At 45.8% G+C, this 20,600-nt stretch overlaps 1 protein-coding gene across 1 annotated transcript in view; it reads right to left on the bottom strand.

The window, feature by feature from the left end:
• DSCAML1 (DS cell adhesion molecule like 1) overlaps window positions 1-20,600 on the bottom strand; it is a 360,723-nt gene that overhangs the window by 14,560 nt on the left and 325,563 nt on the right. Inside the window, exons 17-20 of the mRNA XM_037057511.1 lie at window positions 18,964-19,204; window positions 16,902-17,048; window positions 14,542-14,697; window positions 7,646-7,785 (exon numbers count right to left, since the gene is read on the bottom strand). Of these exons, the coding sequence (XP_036913406.1) occupies window positions 7,646-7,785; window positions 14,542-14,697; window positions 16,902-17,048; window positions 18,964-19,204 (684 nt within the window). The remainder of the gene's footprint in view (window positions 1-7,645; window positions 7,786-14,541; window positions 14,698-16,901; window positions 17,049-18,963; window positions 19,205-20,600) is intronic.

Here is a 20,600-nt window from a genome sequence, read left to right as displayed (position 1 = left end):
AACAACTAATAGTGTGTTGGGCTTGGCTCTGGGCGCTGATGTGTCTGTTCTGGGGTATTGCTGGGTCAGCCTCAGTTTACTTCAGACTAATCCAGGTGCTAGCAACTGTGGCTCCAGCGCCAGGGAGTGGGAGTCTTTTGGTTGAGAGCTGGAGGGAGCTGGGAGAAGGGAGAATAGAGGAGGTAGGGTCCCAGTAAATCCTTAGAAAGGGAATCTGGGGAGCTTCTTCCCAGAGAAGACAGGCTCCCCAGCCTGTCCCCACTCAGAGTCCCCTCCCAGCCTTGCAGAAAGCAAACCTATCCAGAGGATGAAGGCTTGGGAGAGAGAATTACGAAAGCTTCACCAGGCAACACTTTATTAATGATTATTAGTGGAACAGAAGCTGTAATATATATTTGTAGGTTATATAAATCTATAAATTTTTTTAACCAAATGACAGTTTTGACAAGTTGCCAACAAAACAATATCAGATCCCAGCGGTTTTGCCAGTTGCTTTGATGAAAAGATTATGTTACCTTGGAAACCAGAGGCTCAGATATTGAAATAAATTTGAGAAGCAGCTTTTGATAAGCGCTAGTTTGCAGACCTCCTGTCAGCCTCTTCCCTGGTGCAGGTGGGATGGGGCTGACTTTCATTTTATTTTATTTTTTGGTCAGCCACAGGGAAGGGAAAGGAGGATGGCACTAGAGTCTTTTTGAAATCAGGGCAGAAGTCTAGGGAGGGTAGCCCCCAGAACAGATGGGGGGCTACCTAAGGCCAGAGGGAACTAATAATTAGTTATCTCGGCAGTCACGGCGTCTTGCACACACATGTGCACGTGTACATGCTCACACACACAGTCATGTAGAAGTGTCCCTCCTGTGCCTGAGAGTCAGGCCTCCAGGCAGATATAGGGTCACAGAGGCACGTTCTCTGTGCCCCATCATAGGGCTGAGGGGCTCAATGACTTATATCAGGAGAAAATATTTTTTTTCCCCAGGTCTCAGGATGTCTGCAGGGAAAGGTTGAGGAAAAGGCATAGACTTTCTTCAATACACACAGAGGTCCCTGGCAAACTCCTCCTCCTGCCTCCCTCATGGAGATCTGGCATGGAACACAGGAGGCCCCTGCTGGGGATAGGAGCAGAGCCACCCCGAGCCCTGGTTGTTAGGGGACCGTGTGCTATCTGTAGTGCATAGCTGTGTAGGAGGGTAGGGTGGTATAGTGGCTTCAACACCTGCCTGTTCTTACTAGGCACGCGACTCAGACAGTGTCTCTTATGGTACCTGGGGCTTCCGTTTTCTATCCCGCAAAGGAAGAAAGCAGTACTGCTCTGCCTACCCTGTGTGATCACAGTGTGCGTGGTGCAAACAAGGCAAGGGGTGTGTGTGGTTATTTTAAATGGAACATGTTTTTCTCCTGGTTCGTTGTTCTCTGATGGTGGAAGTGTGTGCATGCGTGTGTGTGTGTGTGAAGAAAAGTTGAGTGTAGTTGTTGGGTGTGTCAGTATGTACCTGAGTGTACATTTCTCTCTACACAGGGAAGAAAATGTTTCCTCTCAAAGATTTTAGCATCTTACCTAGCTTTCCTTTAACGCTGGATTCACCAAGAATCCACTGAAAACACTTTAAAAAACACACCATCATACTCTTATGTAGAGTTTGAATGGATCAAAAATTTTTTTTAAAGGTAAAGCTACAAGAGAGGAAACTATAGGCAAATACTTATCTGTCTTTCTAATTAGAAAAATAAAGGCAAAAATTATAAATGGAAGTAATTTATAAGTGTAAATTATATTAAAAGAAAATCTATTGTACACCAAAAATAGAATCAAAGGTAAGCAATAAACTATCAAATAGTTGCCACCTATATGATAAAAAATGCTTATTATTTTTAATATGTAAAGAGCACTCACAAAACAATGAGCAAAATCATAACCCAACCAGATTAAAAAATGGACAAATGACATAAATTGATAATTACCTAAAGATGAAAAAACATTAATAAAAACATATCTAGTTATTATGTCAACCTATCTAGTTATTAAAGAAAAATTAACTTAAAACAAATTTTTAAAAAGCTGAACTGGCAAAATGAAAAATATACAATACCTTTCAGCAACATGGGCCCAAGGAACAAGCACATACTTACCACACTAGTGGAAACTTTCTGAAGGGTAATTTGCAAATGTGTGTGCAAACTTTAAGAATATTCTTTGTGGCCCAGCCAAGGTGGAGGTGGAGGTGGAAATACTGTATCTCCTCGCACAACCAAATTTAAGAACAACAAAGGTTTAGAAACAAAACACAACCAAAACAGACAGAAAATTGAACTGTACCAAAGTCTGACAACAATGAACCATTTATCCAGACCACTAAGAGGGGTGGAGTCGGTGGCTGGCAGAGAGGGGTCACAGCAGGAAAAAGCGGTGGCTGCCGGATGGACCCAGGCATGCAGGTGGTGGTTGGCAGATCCCAGGTGTGGGGTGGCAATGGGCAGACCCAGTGAGGGCACAAGATGGCTGGCTAACTGCGGTCACACATTCACACGCAGATAGACCAGGCAAAGGAGCAGGCAGTGAGACAGACTGCGCAATCCAGGGCCCCAGCGATGGGAATTAAAGTTTAAAAGCACTGATTGGAAAAACTTTCAGGGGTTGAGGTGCCGGGAGTGGCTCTCAGCTTCACAGGAGAGTTTGTTAGAGAGATCCACAGGGTCCTAGAACGTACATAAGCCCACCCACCTGGGAACCAGCACCAGAAGGGCCCAATTTGCTTGTGGGAAGTGGCAGAGGGGACTGAAATCCGAGAGAGAGCAGAAAAAACACCATTGCTCTCTCTCTGACCCTGCGCCCACATACAGTGTCACAGCCCAGTGACCTGGGTTGCCCCGCCCTGGTGAACACCCAAGGCTCTGCCCCTCATACATAATAGGCACAAACAGACCAAAACATTATGGCTCAAAAAGAAGAACAGCTCAAAGCCCCAGAGCCAATACTTCTGAGCGACCAAGAGATAGACAACCTATCAGGTGAACAGTTAAAAACACTGGTGATCAGGATGCTCACAGAACTGGTTGATTTTGGTCACAAATTAGAGGAACAAATGAAGTCTACAATAAGTGAAATGAAGGAAAATGCACAGGGAACCAATACTGATGGAAAGGAAACTGGGACTCAAATCAAGGGAGTGGACCAGAAGGAAGAAAAAAATGACCAAACAGAAAAGAATGAAGAAATAAGAGTTCCAAAAAATGAGGAGGGGCTTAAGAACATCCAGGACATCTTTAAACATTCAGCACCTGAATTATAGGGGTACCAGAAGGGGAAGAGGAAGAGCAACAAGTGGAAAACTTATTTGAACAAATAATGAAGGAGAACTTCCCCAATCTGGCAAAGGAAATAGACTTCCAGGAAATCCAGGAAGCTCAGAGAGTTCCAAAGAAGTTAGACCTAGGGAGGAACACACCAAGGCACATCATAATTACATTACCCAAGATTAAAATGAAGGGGAGAATTCTAGAAGCAGCAAGAGATGAGGGGACAGTCACCTACAAAGAAGTGCCCATCAGACTGTCAGCGGATTTCTCAAAAGAGACCTTGCAGGCAAGAAGGGGTTGGAAAGAAGTATTCCAAGTCATGAAATCCAAAGACCTACATCCAAGATTGCTCTATCCAGTGAAGCTTTCATTTAGAATGGAAGGACAGATAAGGGGCTTCCCAGCTGAGGTCAAGTTCAAGGAGTTCATCATCACCAAGCCCTTATATGAAATGTTAAAGGGACTTATCTAAGAAAAAGAAGATAAAAAATATGAAGAGTGAAAAGATAGCAAACTCAAAGTTATTAACAACCACACCTAAAACAAAAGCAAACTAAGAAGACAGCTAGATTGGGAGCGGAACCACAGAAATGGAGATCACATGGAGGGTTAGCAACAGGGGAGTGGGAGGAGGAGAAGGGGGGAGAAGGCACAGAGGATAAGTAGCCTAGATGGTAGGTAGAAAATAGACAGGGGGGAGGGCAAGAGTAGTATGGAAAATATAGAATCTAAAGAACTTGTGACACATGGACATGAACTAAAGGGGGGAATGGGGAAGGGGGTGTGCAGGGTGGAGGGGATTGAAGGGGGGAAATGGGACAACTGTAATGGCATATTCAATAAAATAAAAAATATTCTTTGTGGCCTATGAATTCCTACAGAAATTTACTTTAGGCAATAATAAATCATGTGAATAGAGACATTTATGAGGAATGCTTAATGAAGCGTTATTTATAATGGTGGAAATTTGGAAATAGATTAATGTGGATAATGGAGGGACTGACTAAATAGATTATGTACAGTCATTCAATATCATATTTTAAAAATATTTGATGCTTTTGAGAAAGCGCCTATATATATTGCATGAAAAAGGTAGGTTATATAATATTATGAAAATTTTTATTTTAATTATCTCTCTGCCAAACCCGTAACATGTGTACAGATCAAATACTACTAGAAGGCTATACACCAAAAGTTTGTCAGTGTTTATCTTTAGAAAATAAGAGTGAGTACAAGTAATTTTTACTGTTCTTTCTATTCTTTTATATATTTACAGAATTTTCCACAATAAATTGCATTCTTATGATAATTAGAGAAAAGCAACAAGTGTTTGGTAAAATATTTTTTACAAAATTTTACCTATTTATCTTATTTTAGAGAGATGCATAAGAGAAACATCAGTCAGTTGCCTCTTTCACAGCAACCCAGGCACATGCCCTGACCAGGGATCTAACTGGCAACCTTTCAGTTTGCAGGATAATGCCCAACCTACTGAGCTACATCAGCCAGGGTGTGTTTGATAAAATTTCTATCAGGACCAATGCAGCTCTGGCTGTCTCCAGGAGTAGCTTGCTGGGTGCCAGCACCACAGGTAGTTTCCTACATCTGTTTGAGGATTCCACACACATGCTCATTCCACATTCTCAGGCTCACATGCATTTGCCCCAAACCCAAACTCATACCCACAGCTTTGCACTGTCATGTATACACAAGTGTGCCCTCACCCCCACCATTCACTCCTGCAGCTCTTTCATAAATAAATTTGCAGTGCAGTTATTTGGAATTTGGAGTATGTTTGTAGAAAATGGTAACATCACAAATCACATATGGTGGTTAGGTCCCTGGAGCCCTCACTAAGCCTAGTCCCTACCCTGAAATCTGGCCGATGTTCTTATCACACTAGCACAGTTGGCTCCTTGTGTGACACTGTCCAATGAGAAATCTTCCCACAAGAGAGGAGGTTCCTACCTGTTCAGGACATGAAAAGGAAGCAAGGAGGGTCCCAAGGTCTCCAGCAGCAGGAGAAAATGAGGACCAGGAGCTCTTCTCTGGGTCCTGGGAGACGGGTTCCCAGACAGTCAGCGTGGGGCTCCTAAAGCCCAACTTAATGAGGAGACTGGGCTCCTGGACACCAATCCCTTTGCAAGACGTCATTATCAGAGCAGGAAATGACTGCACAAACCCAAGCTGGAACATCAATATCTGAAGGAAAATTTGCCCAACGTCTAAGGCTTTACAATTGCCAAGCTGCTAGTAATTCATCAAATACATATTTAGTGACAATAATGTTCCAGGCACAGTGTTTGGCAGCTGGGGACCCAAAGATGAAAAGGTGCTGTCCTTGTCCTCACAGGGTCCCACAAACCAGTGTGGGAGCAGATGCATGAACAGATAATTGCCATCTAACACATTCAGTGTGTGATAGAGGGTGAAGAGCGCACTATGGTAGGAATCAGCAGGGGCAGAGGTGTAGCAGTGTGAAAAGGCATTGTGGATGCCCAGAATGGTGACAAGCTTAATGTAAGGAGAGCCTAGAATGTGTGCATGAGGGGAAGGGTTGAGGAGAGGGGAAAGAGGGGCAGAAGACTTGGCTGAAAACATTGACTGGAAAATTGGCAGAACCACCCAACAACGGCAGGGTGTTCTTAACCCAACATCTGCAGACCCCATGACCCAGCAATTCCCCTCCTAGGTGCAAGCCCAACAGGAATGCATGAACACCAAAAGACACATGCAAGAATATTCACAGCAGCACCATTTGTAATAGCTCCAAACTGAAAGCTCCCCAAATGTGTATCAATGGCTAATAAATTGTGATGTGTGCACACAGATGAAAACCACATAGAAGTGAGAGTGAATGAATGATTTATAACCATACACAACAATGTGGGTGAAATTCACAAATTCAAAATAATGTTTAGTAAAAGAAGCCAGACAATGTGTGACTCCATTTCTACCATATATAAAAAGAGACAATACTCATCTCAGTCAGGACAGTGGCTACCCTGCTGGGGGGCAGGTGGTGACAGGAAGGAGTACAAAGAGATCTTCTTGGGTGTTATAATGCCCTGTTCCTTGCTCTGGGTGCTAATTGTCTGTGTGTGCTGAGAGAATTCATGGAGCTGTACAGCTATGATGTGTGCACTTTTGTGCATGTGAGGCAGTGGCGTCACATGCACTCTCCATGAGAGTGGAGAGGAGTGGGTGGAGTCACTGGAAAGATGGTTATGGCCTTCCTATCTGGTAATAGAACTCTGACCTTAGAGGTGAGGAGCTGGGTTCAGAAAGAGGAAAGCAGAGTGCAGAGGGGATGGTGATGACACAATTAATGAGCAATTTCAGTACAGCTTTTCTGGCTGCCAGAAGCTCATCTGCAGATGCCTGGTCACATCACAGGTTGCTGATGGAGGGAAAAGCTGGCTTCTTTTGCCTCTTGATTCCCCCACCCCAGTCCCAAGCACATCTCCTGGACAGTGATGTTGCCCCTCTAGTGGGCACCCCATGGCCTCCCCCCACATAATGGAAGCTTCCTAATGGCAGGTATCTATGCACCTGCTCTCATAACTTGAGAAGTTGTGCCCCAGAGTAGTCTGCCAGCAGCAGTCTATGGTTGAGCGGCTGCAGGTTAGAGGCAGAGAGAAGGATCCATATTATGGGATGTGGGTGCATATCACACTGCACCTACCCTCACCCTCTCTTTCTTTTCCATGGAGCTCCTCTGTCCCTTCTCAGTCTTCAGTGGGAGGACAGGGACTAGCACTGTGCCCAAGCCTGGGAGCCACCCTCTCTACTCCAGGGCTTGGGTGTATATTGCAGTCTCTCAGTCCTCTCCCCTTGCCTAGGTCCAGGTCCTGGCCTAGACAGATGTCCTTGCCAGTTGTCTCCTATTTTTCTCCTCTCTTCAGCTGGCTCTATGCTGAGAGGCCACTCAGGACAGAGTCCCAGCAGCCCTCCAAGCCCAGACCGACGATGCTGGAGAACAATTTATTTCCAGAGACTATGGACCAGACAGTTCCCAGTCAACCAACAGCTCTGGGGCCCACTAGGGTCTTTTTTGGTCAGCCAGACTAGAAGAGCCAAGGCCCTTGCCTCCCTTTCATGCCTGCTTGGTCATGACTCAAAGGAGCCTCCAGGACTTATGACAATCTTGCAGTCTATGGAACAGAGGACAGACTCGAGATGGACTTTGGGTGAGGCTTCAGCCACTCTTGTGTGACCAGCGCCATGCTTAATCATGAGTCCAGGTAGATGTAAGCAGCCCCAGTGTTTGGCCTGGAAGCCAGCTGATCTATAGGGTATTTTCATTTTCCTCCTGCCCCACTCATCCTTCAGCCCTGGGACCACTCACCGGCTGGCCAGACCCAGGACTGGAGCAGAAGATGGTATACTTGCGGATCACCCCATTGGGCTTGGTGGGAGGGAGCCAAGACACCACCACACTGCTGGCAGACGAAGGGACAGCTTTGATGCCAGCAGGGGGACCTGGAACTGAGCACAGAGAAGACAAAGTCAGTTTAGAGAAAGAAGGAACACAGCCTTTGGGAAAGAATGACATGGTAGGGAGACTGAGGCAGGTCAGTCTGGGAGAGCTCCCTGGAGAAGGTATCCTTGAGTTATGGTTTAAAGGGGGAGGTTCCAGCATGGCAAATGGTGGGAGACAAAAGGCAATCATTTTGGACTTGTAACAAAATCTCTGAGATGAAGATACTGAGAGTGTCCAGCTTCAGAGCTGTTTGGTTAGAACTAAGGATTTAGGACTCACAAGAGAGGAATAAAATCCATGAGGAATCTATCTTGATCCTTATGACCCTAACCTGTTCCCCGCCCTGATGTTCTATCAACTAATAACTTGTATTTAGGCCAAACAAACACACTAGTCACTTCATTGTTTTTGGCTTCTGAGCAACTTATAGCTAGGGACTCAAGAGATTCATAGAGTGGGCCTACTCTTGAGGGTCAAGGGCTGTGGTCAGCCAGTGGATGACTGTGTCTCCTGCCATGTGCCTGGGACACTGCCTTAGGGGTGCTGGCTAGGCCCTTTCTGTTTCCAGGAAGGAAAGTCGACTTTAGAATTGGCTGGGAAATCCATTCTAAGTGATCCCAATTTATATAGACTCTGACACCCCCCTGCTCCCATTTCTAGGCTTGCCTGGCCTGGCCGGGAGACTGGAAGTTTCCAGTCCTCAGCCCACACTCTCATGTTTCAGCTCCCCCTTGCATTGCTGTATGCTTGTCTTTCCTCCTGAGAGCTTTTACATTCCTTTGAGGATAGTGGTAGTATCCTATTTAATTTACTTTACCTCTTTGAGCCTCAGTTTCCCCATCTATACAATGAATATAAAAATAACCACATTAAAGGTTTGTAGGGAGAATTAGTGCTAATTAAAATAAAGCACCTGGCAAGTGCCTGAGGCACAGAAGACATTCAATAAATTACAACAATTATTATTTTTGCACTTCCTCATTTAACTCTCAGCTTCTAGCACTACCTATATTTTTAAATCTACTAAGTGGTCAGCAATGTTAGGTTAAATAAAATAGGTACAGTGTCATCACTCACACAGGGGCCTGAGCTCAGAAGCTGGAGGCTGCCCTTGGCTCCACATTTCCTTACTGCTTCTACGGTCCTGCCATCCCACCTCTGCTGGGTGTCTCGGCAGCTGTGGGGCACAGGGCTCTAGGGATGGCCACGGGGGCAAGAGTGCTGACTGGGTGTTTGAATCTTCTCCCTTGTTGCATAGGTTCCAACGTCTTATCAGTTGTTTAGAGAGGCGTGTTGAAACATCCCACTCTGATGGTGGATTTCTCTATTTATCCTTCTAGTTCTGTCAGGCTTTGCTTTTACGTATTTGAAAGTTATGTTATTTGATTCACACAAATTTAGAACTGTTTTATTTGCCTAGTAAATTGAGTCTGTTATTATAACAAAGTATCCTTCTTTATCTCTAATAACAGTTTTCACCCTGTAGCATACTACATCTGATATTAATATTCCAGTGTTCTCTTAGACAGTTTTGCATAGTATGCCTTTTATCTTTTTCCATCTTTTACATTGAACCTTTCTATACCTTTATGGTTTAGAAGTCTGCTATAAACAGCACATATTTTGGTTTTGTTTCGTTGCCAGCCAGTCTGACAGAGTTTATCTTTCAATTGGAGAGTCTAGTCAGTTTATCTTTAATACAATTACATCTTTAAATATCCAAGCTCACTAAATACTTTTCATTATTTCCACCTATTTTGTTTTTCTTTCCTTTTGTGCCTTCTTCCGGATTGAGTATTAATACTCTATTTTCCCCATTCTGTTAGTTTGGCTGTTATATAGTCTTCCACTACTTTCAGTGGTTACTTTCCAAAGTAAATCTTCAGCTCTCCAAAGCCAATATCATTAATTGGCACTTTTCTCTCACGCAATGCAAGGAACTTAGAACTTCTAGATACCCTCTCCCAATTTACGTGCCATTGTTGTATATTTTAATTCTGCATAATATTTAGATCCTCCTAAGATGATATCATCATTTTTAAACAGTCAATATTAATTGATATTTACCCATATATTCACCATTTAATTGCTTTTCTTTCCTCACTGCATCACTAACCTTCCACTTGGGGGTCATTTTCGTTCTAGTTAAAGAATGCCTTCTAATATTTTCTAAGGAAAGTATGTTGGTGACAAATTCAGTTTTTGTATGAAAATTTTTTATTTCATCTTAATCTTGAAGAATATTTTTGCTTGATACAAAGTCATAGGTTCATAACTATTTTCCTTTTGTACTTTAAATATACCATTGCACTTGTGTTCTGGCTTCCATTATTTCTGATAAATTAGATGACAACCTAATTGTTGCTTCTTTTTTACTTTCATTGCTTTTAAGGTTTTTCTCTCTGTATTTTTGCTTAGCAGGTTTATTACAATGAGCCTAGGTGTGGATTTCTTTCAGTTATTGTCTGTTGAGTTTGTGGAGCTTCTTGCATTTGTGGCTCGATATCTTACAAAGATTCTGACAAGTTTTCAGACATTTTATCTTTTGCCCCACTGTCTTTCTCCTCTTCTTTGGAATATCTTCTTGCATCCTCTATGTTCTTGATATCCAGAATGTGGTCCATGGGTCAGCAGCAGCATCACCTGGGAGCATGTTAGAAATGCAAAATCTCAGGTTTTACCCTATGCCTGCTAAAACAGGATCTGAATTTTAACGTGATCCCCAAGTGATTTGTATGCACAGTCAAGTTTGAAAATCACTACTCTGTGCCTTACTTGTGCTTTTATTTTCTATTAATTAATCTTTCTGTCTTCATTTGGGTATTTCCTTCTGGCCTATCTTCCAGTTCACTAGTTATCTCTTCAGCCATGTCTGATTTATTTAAACTTATCTACTGAGTTATTTATTTTAGGCATTAGTAGTTTTTATTTCTAGATTTTCCATTTGAGAGTTTCCAATTGTCTTGTAATTTCAATCTTATTAAGGATAATTATTTAAAAGTCCACATTTGATTTAGAAAAGAAACCTATCTTTGGAATTCTTGTGGGTTTGTTTCTTTTTCTGATGGTTTTTGTTTACATTATCCTTACCATTTTTTTTTGTTGTATGCCAGACACAGTATTCACAAATTTGTTTGTAAACTAATTTGAGGCCTCAGATCTTGTAATCTTCCTAAAGAGAGAATTGATCTTTGTTTTTGAAAGGTACCTGCAATTTGGGGCACTAGCAACCTGGAGTTGTTTCAGTGTAACTTTCATGACTGCTGTGATTTAAAGTTGACCTGGCTACTTTTGATCCACTTTTAATCCTAGAGTGCTGACCTGCAGCATTGTCTTAATTTCAAGTGAGGGGAGGGCAGGGGCATGTTTCACCACACAGACCCACACACGGTGGCAGGCTCTGGCCTCCAATTCATGTCTTTCTAATGCTGCTTAGATTCTCAGCAACTGCCTCCAGACTCAGCAAATGTCCCCCAGGGGGAAATCTGTTCAGAATGCTAGGCTTATCTTCTGGACTTTCATTCTCCCTTGGATCCTAGCCCAGTAATTCTTCACTCTCTTATCAGCAATCTGATTCCTTCAAGTGGGTCTTTTAAAAAATATTTTATCCAGATTTTATAGTGTGCTCAGCAAGAAGGAGAGTGGGTTTGAGTTATCTAGTCCACCATTGCTGGAAGTGGAAACCCTCTGAGATGCTTCTCTAAACTTGGCCCTCCTCTTCCCTTCATCCCCACTGCTGCCACCCCGAATACACTTTCTCTCCTCTGCCTAGATGTCCACAGGTTCTCACAGGACTCTGACACTAGCTCTTATCCCTCCCACCTCCTTCCTATCGTTAGTCCCTTGCACTCCTACAAAAGTTACCTTCCTAAAACATGGGTCTAGTCAAGACTCTTCTTCAGTTCAAGATCTTTAAAGTGGTCTAAAATCCAAGTCAACTTTGCACTCTGAGGCCATCTGGCCAGATTTGGTATTCATAAGGGAGCTTCAGAGTAGGCAAGAGGCTTTATTTTTCATAAACAGAATCAGCCAGTCCAACCTGATACCAAGTTCAGATTGAGAGAGCTGAACATTAGAAATGACCTTGAGCTTATATGTTTGCATTTTATCTTTTTACTTGTTTGCTTTTTTGTAAGTTTTCTTATAGTTTTTTTCCTTTGGAAAAATGCAGAATCCTGAGGGGTCAGTTTTTTCAGTTTAAGATGTTTGCTCAAGACCTCATGGCAGAGGTGGAGCTGGAACATGGGACAACATGCTGGAGTTGAGGCAGCACTGGTGGAGAGTAAGCATGGTTTTCTGCCTGCCCACTCACCATTGTTCTTTCCTATTCCTTGCAAACAGAACTTCACTTTTGCTTGGGGACTCATGCTCTTCTACCCTTTAGAAAAAGCTGACTCCATCACCTGCACTGGAGGGTTTATCATGCCTGGGGTAAGTTGGCTGTGGTAATTTCATTCCCCTTTCAGTGACTGGCTTAACAAAAGGCATGTTTCCTCACTGTGGCCAATGGGAAATGAGAATAAATTTGTTGAGGGGTTTCTGAGAAAGGTTTCTTTCACTCCCAAGAGAAGCATGCCCATAGGAAGAGACCGCTTTCCTCACTCTGAACTCTGTCTCGTCTGGTGTGATGCCTGGGGCTGTAGTCATCTTGAAATCACAAGAGAAACAGACAACATTTTGAGGATGGCAGAGCAGAGAGATGGGGACCAGTGAGTTAACCAGCTCTGGAGCTCTCCTACTGAAGACTTCCTGTTATGTCTGAGAATAAATATGCTTATTGCTTAGATCTTTTTTAGTTGTATTATTCGCAACCAAAAGCTTCCTAACTGATACAGTGGTATGATGGGAGATACAGAGGATATGGAGGCGAGAAAGCCTTGATAGGCCACCTGTTAGCAGAGTGACCAGCAATAAGTTGCTTTGGCTCTCTAGGAAATGGAAATAAGACCTACCTCATAGGGCTATTGGGAAGGTTAAATCATACCTATGACAACACATCACGTACATGTGATGTTATGACTACTGTTCCAGATGAGACTTCACTTGACTGTAGATTCCTCTGGCCTAGGCCTCCCTTTGGCAAAACCAATTCCTTTAGTGGCACCTGGGTTCACTGTCGGCAGTCATTTCATTGCCAGCACCTTGGTAGCCTTAAAAAACCACCATTTGCTAGCACTTGACATTTTAGAAAGGATTTTACAGTTAATTTGGTTCTTTCAACAACTTGATAAGATATCACTTGTCCCCATTTTGTTATGAGGAAGCTGAGGTTCAGAAATTTCAGTGCCTTGCCAATAACTGGCAGGACTGGGGCATGCACATCTGCAGCGTGTGCCAGTGCCCCTTCCACTCTATGAAGCTGCTGCCTGGGGGCCTCCCCCTGCCTATGTGCATCCCTGTGTGTGGCTCTGGAGGCAGCTCTAGACTCCCTGGGATGGTGCTCCGGGCCTCTGGATCCCCTGGTGGGGCCTCACCTCAATCAGCTAAATGCACATGCAGACACTGTGGCTCAGGAATTGCATTGGAATAGGATGCAGGGAGTCTGTGGGCCCAAATGGTTTACTTCTAGAGGCTGCTTGTGTCTGTGACCCTGGGCACTGGAAGGGGCTGGTCTCTGAGCACCATCCTAGTTCAGTCTCCATGTAAGAGCAGGTGGCTCTGCCTGGAGCTGTCCCGGGAAGCCCTGATTGTGGGGGATTAATGACAGGAAAAGTAGGGCAGGCCTGTTGGTAAATGTTTAACTGCTCAGAGTTTAAGGTGGGGAGGGACTGATCTGATGGAAAGGGAGGAGCTTGGGAAGAATGGGTAGCATTAAGCTGAGCTGGAATGTGGTTGGTCACTGAGCACTTGGCTTCTCTGGGAACTTCACCAATACTTCCAGCCTGAGTCTTTTTTTCCCCAACTCCTCTAACCCCAATACCTTTTGGCAAATTGTGTGGGTAGGACCTAGACTTTGGAAAAACTAAGGCTGAGTGGAAAGAAACCATAATACCAACAATGTCTTCTGTTTCTTAAGTGCCCATTGTGGGCCTGCCACTCTTCACATAAACCAGCTCTCCTAAAAATTCAGTATCTGGCTCAGAATGTTACAAAGTCAACTATACCATGGGGTTGGGGTGCAGCTCTGGCCCTGGATGGAAGTCTGGTCCTTCTCCCAATCTGTTCTCTCCCAGGTTGACCCAGCTTCCAGTCTTCCCCTACCTTCTTATGTTGTTATTCCACCCTATTTTGAGTCTTGGCTCCTTATCTCTGGTTTCCCTCTAGTCTGCCTCCATGGAGAAAGGCTTTGAGACCATAGCTTCAAATGGGCACATCCCATTCCCTCCCTGAGAGACCCCCCTGCACACCCAAGTGCATTCTGGGGCCTCTGCAGAGTGACTGCCAAGTCCCTAACCTGGGGTGTGTGGGTGATGTTCTTGTTCCCCCTCAACCTTAACCTTCTGTATCCAGAGGAAGCCAGGCTGAACCTTGCAGGGGATCAGGTGCCACAAAAAAGGGTGCCCTTGGGGTAGGGGTAGTAGAGGCTTTATCTGGGTTATGGTTTCTTCTATGTTTGTGAGTCCTAAAGTGTTTCACCACCATCCACTGTAAGCTCTTTCTCCCAAAGCAGGGCCCTAGAGTCCTCAACGGGACAAGAGGAAGGCTCTGCTCTCACCCTTTTCCTTGCGTGGGGTGGGCAGTGAGTGTCTCAAGGGCATGCTCAGCAATAGGCCCTGGAGAGCCCCTCAGCTGGGTCCTAGCAGCTTGGAGCAGACACTCACCATCCTCCTTGGTCTGGATGTAGAGCACGCTGCTACGCACACCATCCCCAGCCTGGGTGTAGGCCAGCACCTGCACGCTGTAGTTGGTGAACTTCTCCATGCCTCGCAGCTCCACCTGCTGCCGTGTGGTCGTGATGTTCTGCATCTCACCCCACTCTGCCAGAGACAAGCAGCCTCTGAATGCAGTCTAGACTGGCCATGCCAAGGTCCCTCTGCCACCTCTTTGCCAGCCTGGTTTCTAGTCAGGCCTGCTTCACTCGGCTCAGTCTTAGGCTCTAGTCCTCCACCTCAAGGTGCATGGGGCTGGATTTGGGCACTGCTTCCAGGCCAGATCTCTTCCCAGTGGCCCTACCATGGTGAACAGCATTTGCTGGCTTGGTATCAGCACCTAGCTGACCTTACACTAAATTCAACTAAATACTCTCCCTTTAGAATACTTCCATGTCTTCATCTCTCCAAGCAATATTTTCCCCCAGCCATCCAACCCCCTCTTCATGTGAGGGAGCCTAGGAGTGGCTTAGATGTGAAGGGAGGGAGCTCACATCAGGTGGGGCAGTCTCAGCCATTCCTTTTTGCTGCTCCAGAGCCTACTATCAGCTCTCCCTAGGCCATGTATGAACCTGGGGTGACTTGGACCGGCTGGGGCTGTACCAGACTGCTCCTGGGCCCACATCCCAAATTCTCAACAGTGAGAAAGGGCCAGGCCTTCTTTACACTCAGTGAGGACCCATCACCTTGGCCATATAAAGCAACTTGCCATCAACTGAGAAATAACTTAGGGAGAGGGACCAACGGGAGGGCCAGGGTCTAAAATGGAGGGAAAAAGATGGGCATCTGAGCTGCCAGCCCTCCCACTGAAACTACCGAGCTTGTAGAAAGGCAAGACTACACACTGGCCAAGGACGGGCCTTGTAGAAGCCAAGTCCCACAAAACTACCTCAGCACCTTGCCAGGGCTCTGGTGCAGGCAAGGGGTCCCAGGCAGAGGACTGGGCTGGGGGAGGACAGCAGACTGCCAGGGTCTGGAGGGTGAGAATGCCATGACCAGTGTAAAAGGACCCCAGGTCAATTTGAGGGAACCTTGGAGGCCTAAGCATCAGGATCTTCCTTTTCCAGGAGATCAGGAACCAGGGCAGACCCATCCAGGACTGGAGCCAAAGACCCAAGAGAAGTTATTCTGGGAAAAGGGCAGTGTAGCCAAGAATCTGGGTGGCCTTTGGACATTAGAGAGGCCAATGCCTTCCTCACCTGATGGGACTGATCTGGGGATGCCTGCAGGCTTAGAAAAGAGGAAGCAGGTTCTGAAAAATGAGACTACCTGTTACCTGACTCAGCACAGACACAAGGGCATCTCACAACATAAGAACTTGGGAGACCCTGAGATCAAACCCCTGAGATCCAGGCCTCTGTGCTTTTGAAGAAGACAGTGGAGGTGGTGAAGGGGGGAGACAATTCTATTGGCAATGTGTCTGGACAGAGCAGAAGCCAGGTGGGGAAGGGGAGGGCAGCTGCTCTGGAGTGATGCCAAGAGCTGGAGGGCCTCCAGGAAAGAAGGGAGTGGCAAGGCTGGGGCCAGAAGGGTTAGCATTTGGGGAGCAAACTCTCTGCAGCCCAGGAGAACATTTTCTAGTTAGGGACACTGGGCCTTTGGCTGGCATGACTGTAGACTTCATGTTCACTGCCAGGGTTGTGCACCCCAGTGGACAGGGCCTGGTTTGTTGTGAGGCCACACAATCCTGTTTGCACTACAGCTTCCCAGGGAAGGACAGCGTGCAAAGGGCTGGGATACTGCCTTGGTTTTTCCTCCCTCTGTCATTCCTGCCCCCAGTCCCACTTGGGCTCTGGTTTACCATTCTCCCTGGCACACTGCATGTCTCATGGCCTGGGCAAGGTGCAGCTGGCTCCTGGGTTCTGCAGATCCAGCTTCCTCTTCTTGCCCCCTTAGCCCTAGATGGTGAGAACTTCCTGCTGGTGCTAATCTCAACTTCCCTCCACACCCTATGCAAGCAGTTGCCTCTTCATTAAACTCTCCTCAATGGTCCCATTTGGGTATGCCACTATACCCTGCTGGGACCCTGATTGATATGACCATAAAAGCCTCATATCAATACATCACATTAGGAGAGCAAATATGTCCCTATGATCTCTTAAGTCATTCCCAAACATACGGCTGTCTAGGATCAGCTGGTGTCCTTCCCTGCAACCAGAAAGGTGACCCTGGTCCCTGGATAATATGTGCAGAAGATGGAGGCTGCACTTCCACTTGACATCCCATGGTAATATGCTCAGCTCTAACCAGGCATGAGCACAGACCCTGTACCTCTCACCCTGAGACATGGCCCTCACGCCCAGCAGACTCACCCCCATCAATGTAGAGTGACCAGAAGATGACCCGATAGCCTTTGAGGACGCCATTGAGAGTGCTTCGTGGGGGCTCTGACCAGGAGATGACAGCCACGTCAGAAGTGATGGACAAGGCCCGGACATTCTCAGGGGGCTGGCTGGGCACTGCATGGGGTGAGGGAAGAACCCAAGGGCCCAGTCAGGGAGGCATACCACCACACACATGTCCTAGGCTAGGTCCTGCTGCCAGAGCCTCAGGTTAGAAAAGTGGAAGGACCTCTTGACTCAGTGAGTGATTAGAGTTTGGGCTAAGAAGTGATCCACATTTCATTTCCAGGAGATTTTGGTAAATAGAAATCTTTATGGACTTGGTTCCTTGCTCTTTGGGGGGCATATCCCTAGTTCTGGGCAGATGCTGGGGGAAGAAGGAGATGAACTCTGGGCATGAGCCCCCAGGAATTCACCAATGGGCACCACAGCCCAGCATGTCCAGCTCTGGAGGTCTCTGTGATTAATGATCTTGTCTGATGGCTGCCAGCCCTTTGTTGTCACCTGACCAGGGCATCTGAGCCAAGGCCTGGATCTAGGGACCCTTATGTTCTTGTGCCAAGCTAAAAGGAAAGAAAAGAAGGAAAGAGGAATTCAGTTAATGCTGGTGAAAGGGAAAGGATGTTGCATAGACACCTTTGGGACTTCTGGGACCATTACACCTCTGTCCCTGTCCCTGTCCATGAACACACCCAAATGCCTTGAATGACTGACAGGAAAACAATGAAACCAATTTAGGTGGTCCACCCTGCCTTTAGCCCTCTCCCTATGAGAGTTACCTTTGAGCTGAACCTAAGTTCCACTCCTAGGGTTGGTCCGGTGCAACTTGCCCCTTCCAAGATGACAAAAAGTGGGGACACCAGGCCCCAGGAGCTGGGCTGGGGAGAACTTGAGGGGGCACTTTCTGCTGGCTTCTGGGAAGCAGGAGGGCAAAGGGAAAGCCCTTGTCTGCTTCACTTTCAGTGGGAGAAAGGAGGCACAGACTGGATGGAAGGTAATTAGATCCCGTTACCCCACATGAGGCAACTCTAATTTTCATGAGCATTTAAATGATAATATATCATCCTAACGATCCTCTTTGACAATGATTATTGTTTCATATTACTTAGGTGTAAAAATATAAGCACCATGTAATTAGGGACCCAGTGTAATAAACTAATACAGATCGCCCGTTTGAGCAAAATGAAGGTAATATAATTATGGAAAAGACACTATTGCTAAAGCAGGGGCCCTTGAATACCCCAAGAGGAGCGCTAATATTGCCAGGAAATGATCGGGCGCTGACAGGCTAATGAGGGCCTTAATTAAGGATGAAAAACTGCTGAGCACGTGCTGCTGGAAACTTTCTTCCTCTCCTCTGTTTGGAAAAGGACTCCCCAGCCTATGCACATCTCTTCTTGCTGGAAATTCCAGGGCCCCAACCCCCAAAGCAGGGGAGGTGGTGCCATAATGGAAGCCAAAGGTGGGCCTGCTCTGGCTGTTTCCCAGCATGGACCTGGGTGGATGGGAGCTTAGTGTTTGGCTGGGCATGCTGGTATGGGCTCTGGACAGCTGCTCCTCAGGATGTGGCTTTCCCATGCATCCTGCATCCACATCACTGGGTCCTGCATCCAGACTTGCTGCCATGCAAGAGGGTAATCATAGTGTGTAAAGGAAAGAGTGTGGGAGGGCGATGGGTGAAGGCCAGAGCAAGGGAGAGAGGAAAGGTGGAAGAAGAAGCATGGATGGAGAATGTAAAGAAAGGTGCTCAGATGGGCCAACAGATCAACAGATAGATTAATGGGCAGAGTACCAGCAAGAGATGGATAGAGAACTGGCCAAATGAACTGAGAAGCCTGGGGGGTGCTTAACTGACCAAGCAACACTCAAGGGGCCAATGGGCAAGAGAGATGGAAGGATCCAGGAAACCTGTGTGGACCACAAGAATGTGATGGGGCCTGAGAATGGTGGAAGGGCCTCAAGCCCTCGTTGGCAGCTCTAGTTCTGCCTCTGACCAGGATCTTCACCCTTTACCCTCTGCTGGTGCCCTCACCATCCTCCAGGGTGGTGGCATTGATCTCGCTGGATGAGGGCCCTGTGCCAGCTCGATTGAAGGCCTGGACCACCACCCCATATTGGGCAAACTTCTTGAGGTTGTCCAGGGTGTAGACCTCACTGTCCCCGGTGGCCTTCATCTCCACGATACTGTACTGCCCATTGCTGCCAGGACTGTTCTCTCTGTAGCCAATCTGGTAGCCTCGGATCACACCATTCTGTAGCTCTTTCTTGGGTGCCTGTGAGTATGGGGTGGTGGGGGAGGGGAGACAAGACACAGTGACTCTGAGACAAGGCTTTTAAAACCAAAGTCAGATCATGTCACTCCTCCGCTCCCAGCCCTTTAGAGTCTCCCATTTCACTCAGAGTGAAAGCTCAAGTCCTTACAATGGCTAAACAACCCTATGTGATCTGACCCCCACTATGTCTTGGCTCCATTTCCTATTCCCTATGCTTGCTACACTCCAGCACACTGGCCTCTGCTGTTCACAGCTCACAGGGAACACTATTTCTTTGGATAGCCTTGCCTCCTCGCCTCTCTGGTGTCCTTACTGAAATCCCCATTTTTTAAAGTACTTTTTATTTGTTATGCTATTACAGTTTCCCCAATTTTCCCCCTACATCCCCCTTCCACTCTGCCCCACCAACCCTCCAGCATTCCCCCACCTTAGTTCGTGTCCATGGGTTGTACATATAAGTTTTTTGAGTCCTCTGTTTCCTATACCATTTTTATCTTTCCCTCTCTATTTTATGCCTACTAATTATGCTTCTTCTTCTCTGTACCTTCCCCACCATCTCTCCCTTCCTCCTCCCCACTGAACTCACTCTGTGTATGTCCATTTCTCTGATTCTGTTCCTGTTCTTGTTGTTTGCTTAGCTTTTGTTTTCATTGTTTTCCTTTTATTTCAGGTTCATTTGTTAATAGTTGTAAGTTTGTTGTCATTTTATTTTTCATATTTTTGATTTTCTTTTTCTTAGATAAGTCCCTTTAACATTTCATATAGTAAGGGCTTGGTGATGATGAATGCCTTTAACTTGACCTTGTCTGGGAAACACTTGATCTGCCCTTCAATTCTGAATAATAGCTTTGCTGGATAGAGTAATCTTGGATGTAGGTCCTTGCCTTTCACGACTCTGAATACTTCTTTCCAGCCCCTTCTTGCCTGTAAGGTTTCTTTTGAGAAATCAGCTGACAGTCTGATGGGTACTCTGTATGTAACTGTCTCCTCTCTTGCTGCTTTTAGGATTTTCTCTTTGTCTTTAATCTTGGGTAACTTAATGATAATGTGCCTTGGTATGCTCCTCTTTGGGTCCAACTGGTTTGGGACTCTCTGGGCTTCCTAGACTTTCTGGAAATCTATTTTCTTCTCCAGATTGGGGGAGTTCTTCTTCATTCCTTTTTCAAGTAAGCTCGCAATTTCTTGGTCTTCCTTTTCTTCTTCTGGCACTCCTATGATTTAGATGTTGGAACATTTAAAGTTGTCCTAGAGCAGGGGTGTCAAACTTGTTTTCACTGAGGGCCACATCAGCCTCATGTTTGCCTTCAAAGGGCTGAGTGTAATTTCAACTACCTAACAGTTTAGTAGTAGTTACATTTATACAGTCCTAAAATTATTTCAGCCTTTTGAAGGCAAC

Source organism: Sturnira hondurensis, unplaced genomic scaffold, assembly GCF_014824575.4.
Source record: "Sturnira hondurensis isolate 20B ecotype Veracruz unplaced genomic scaffold, ASM1482457v3 Scaffold0009719, whole genome shotgun sequence".
NCBI lineage: Eukaryota > Metazoa > Chordata > Mammalia > Chiroptera > Phyllostomidae > Sturnira > Sturnira hondurensis.
This window is presented reverse-complemented; position numbering and strand designations above follow the sequence as displayed.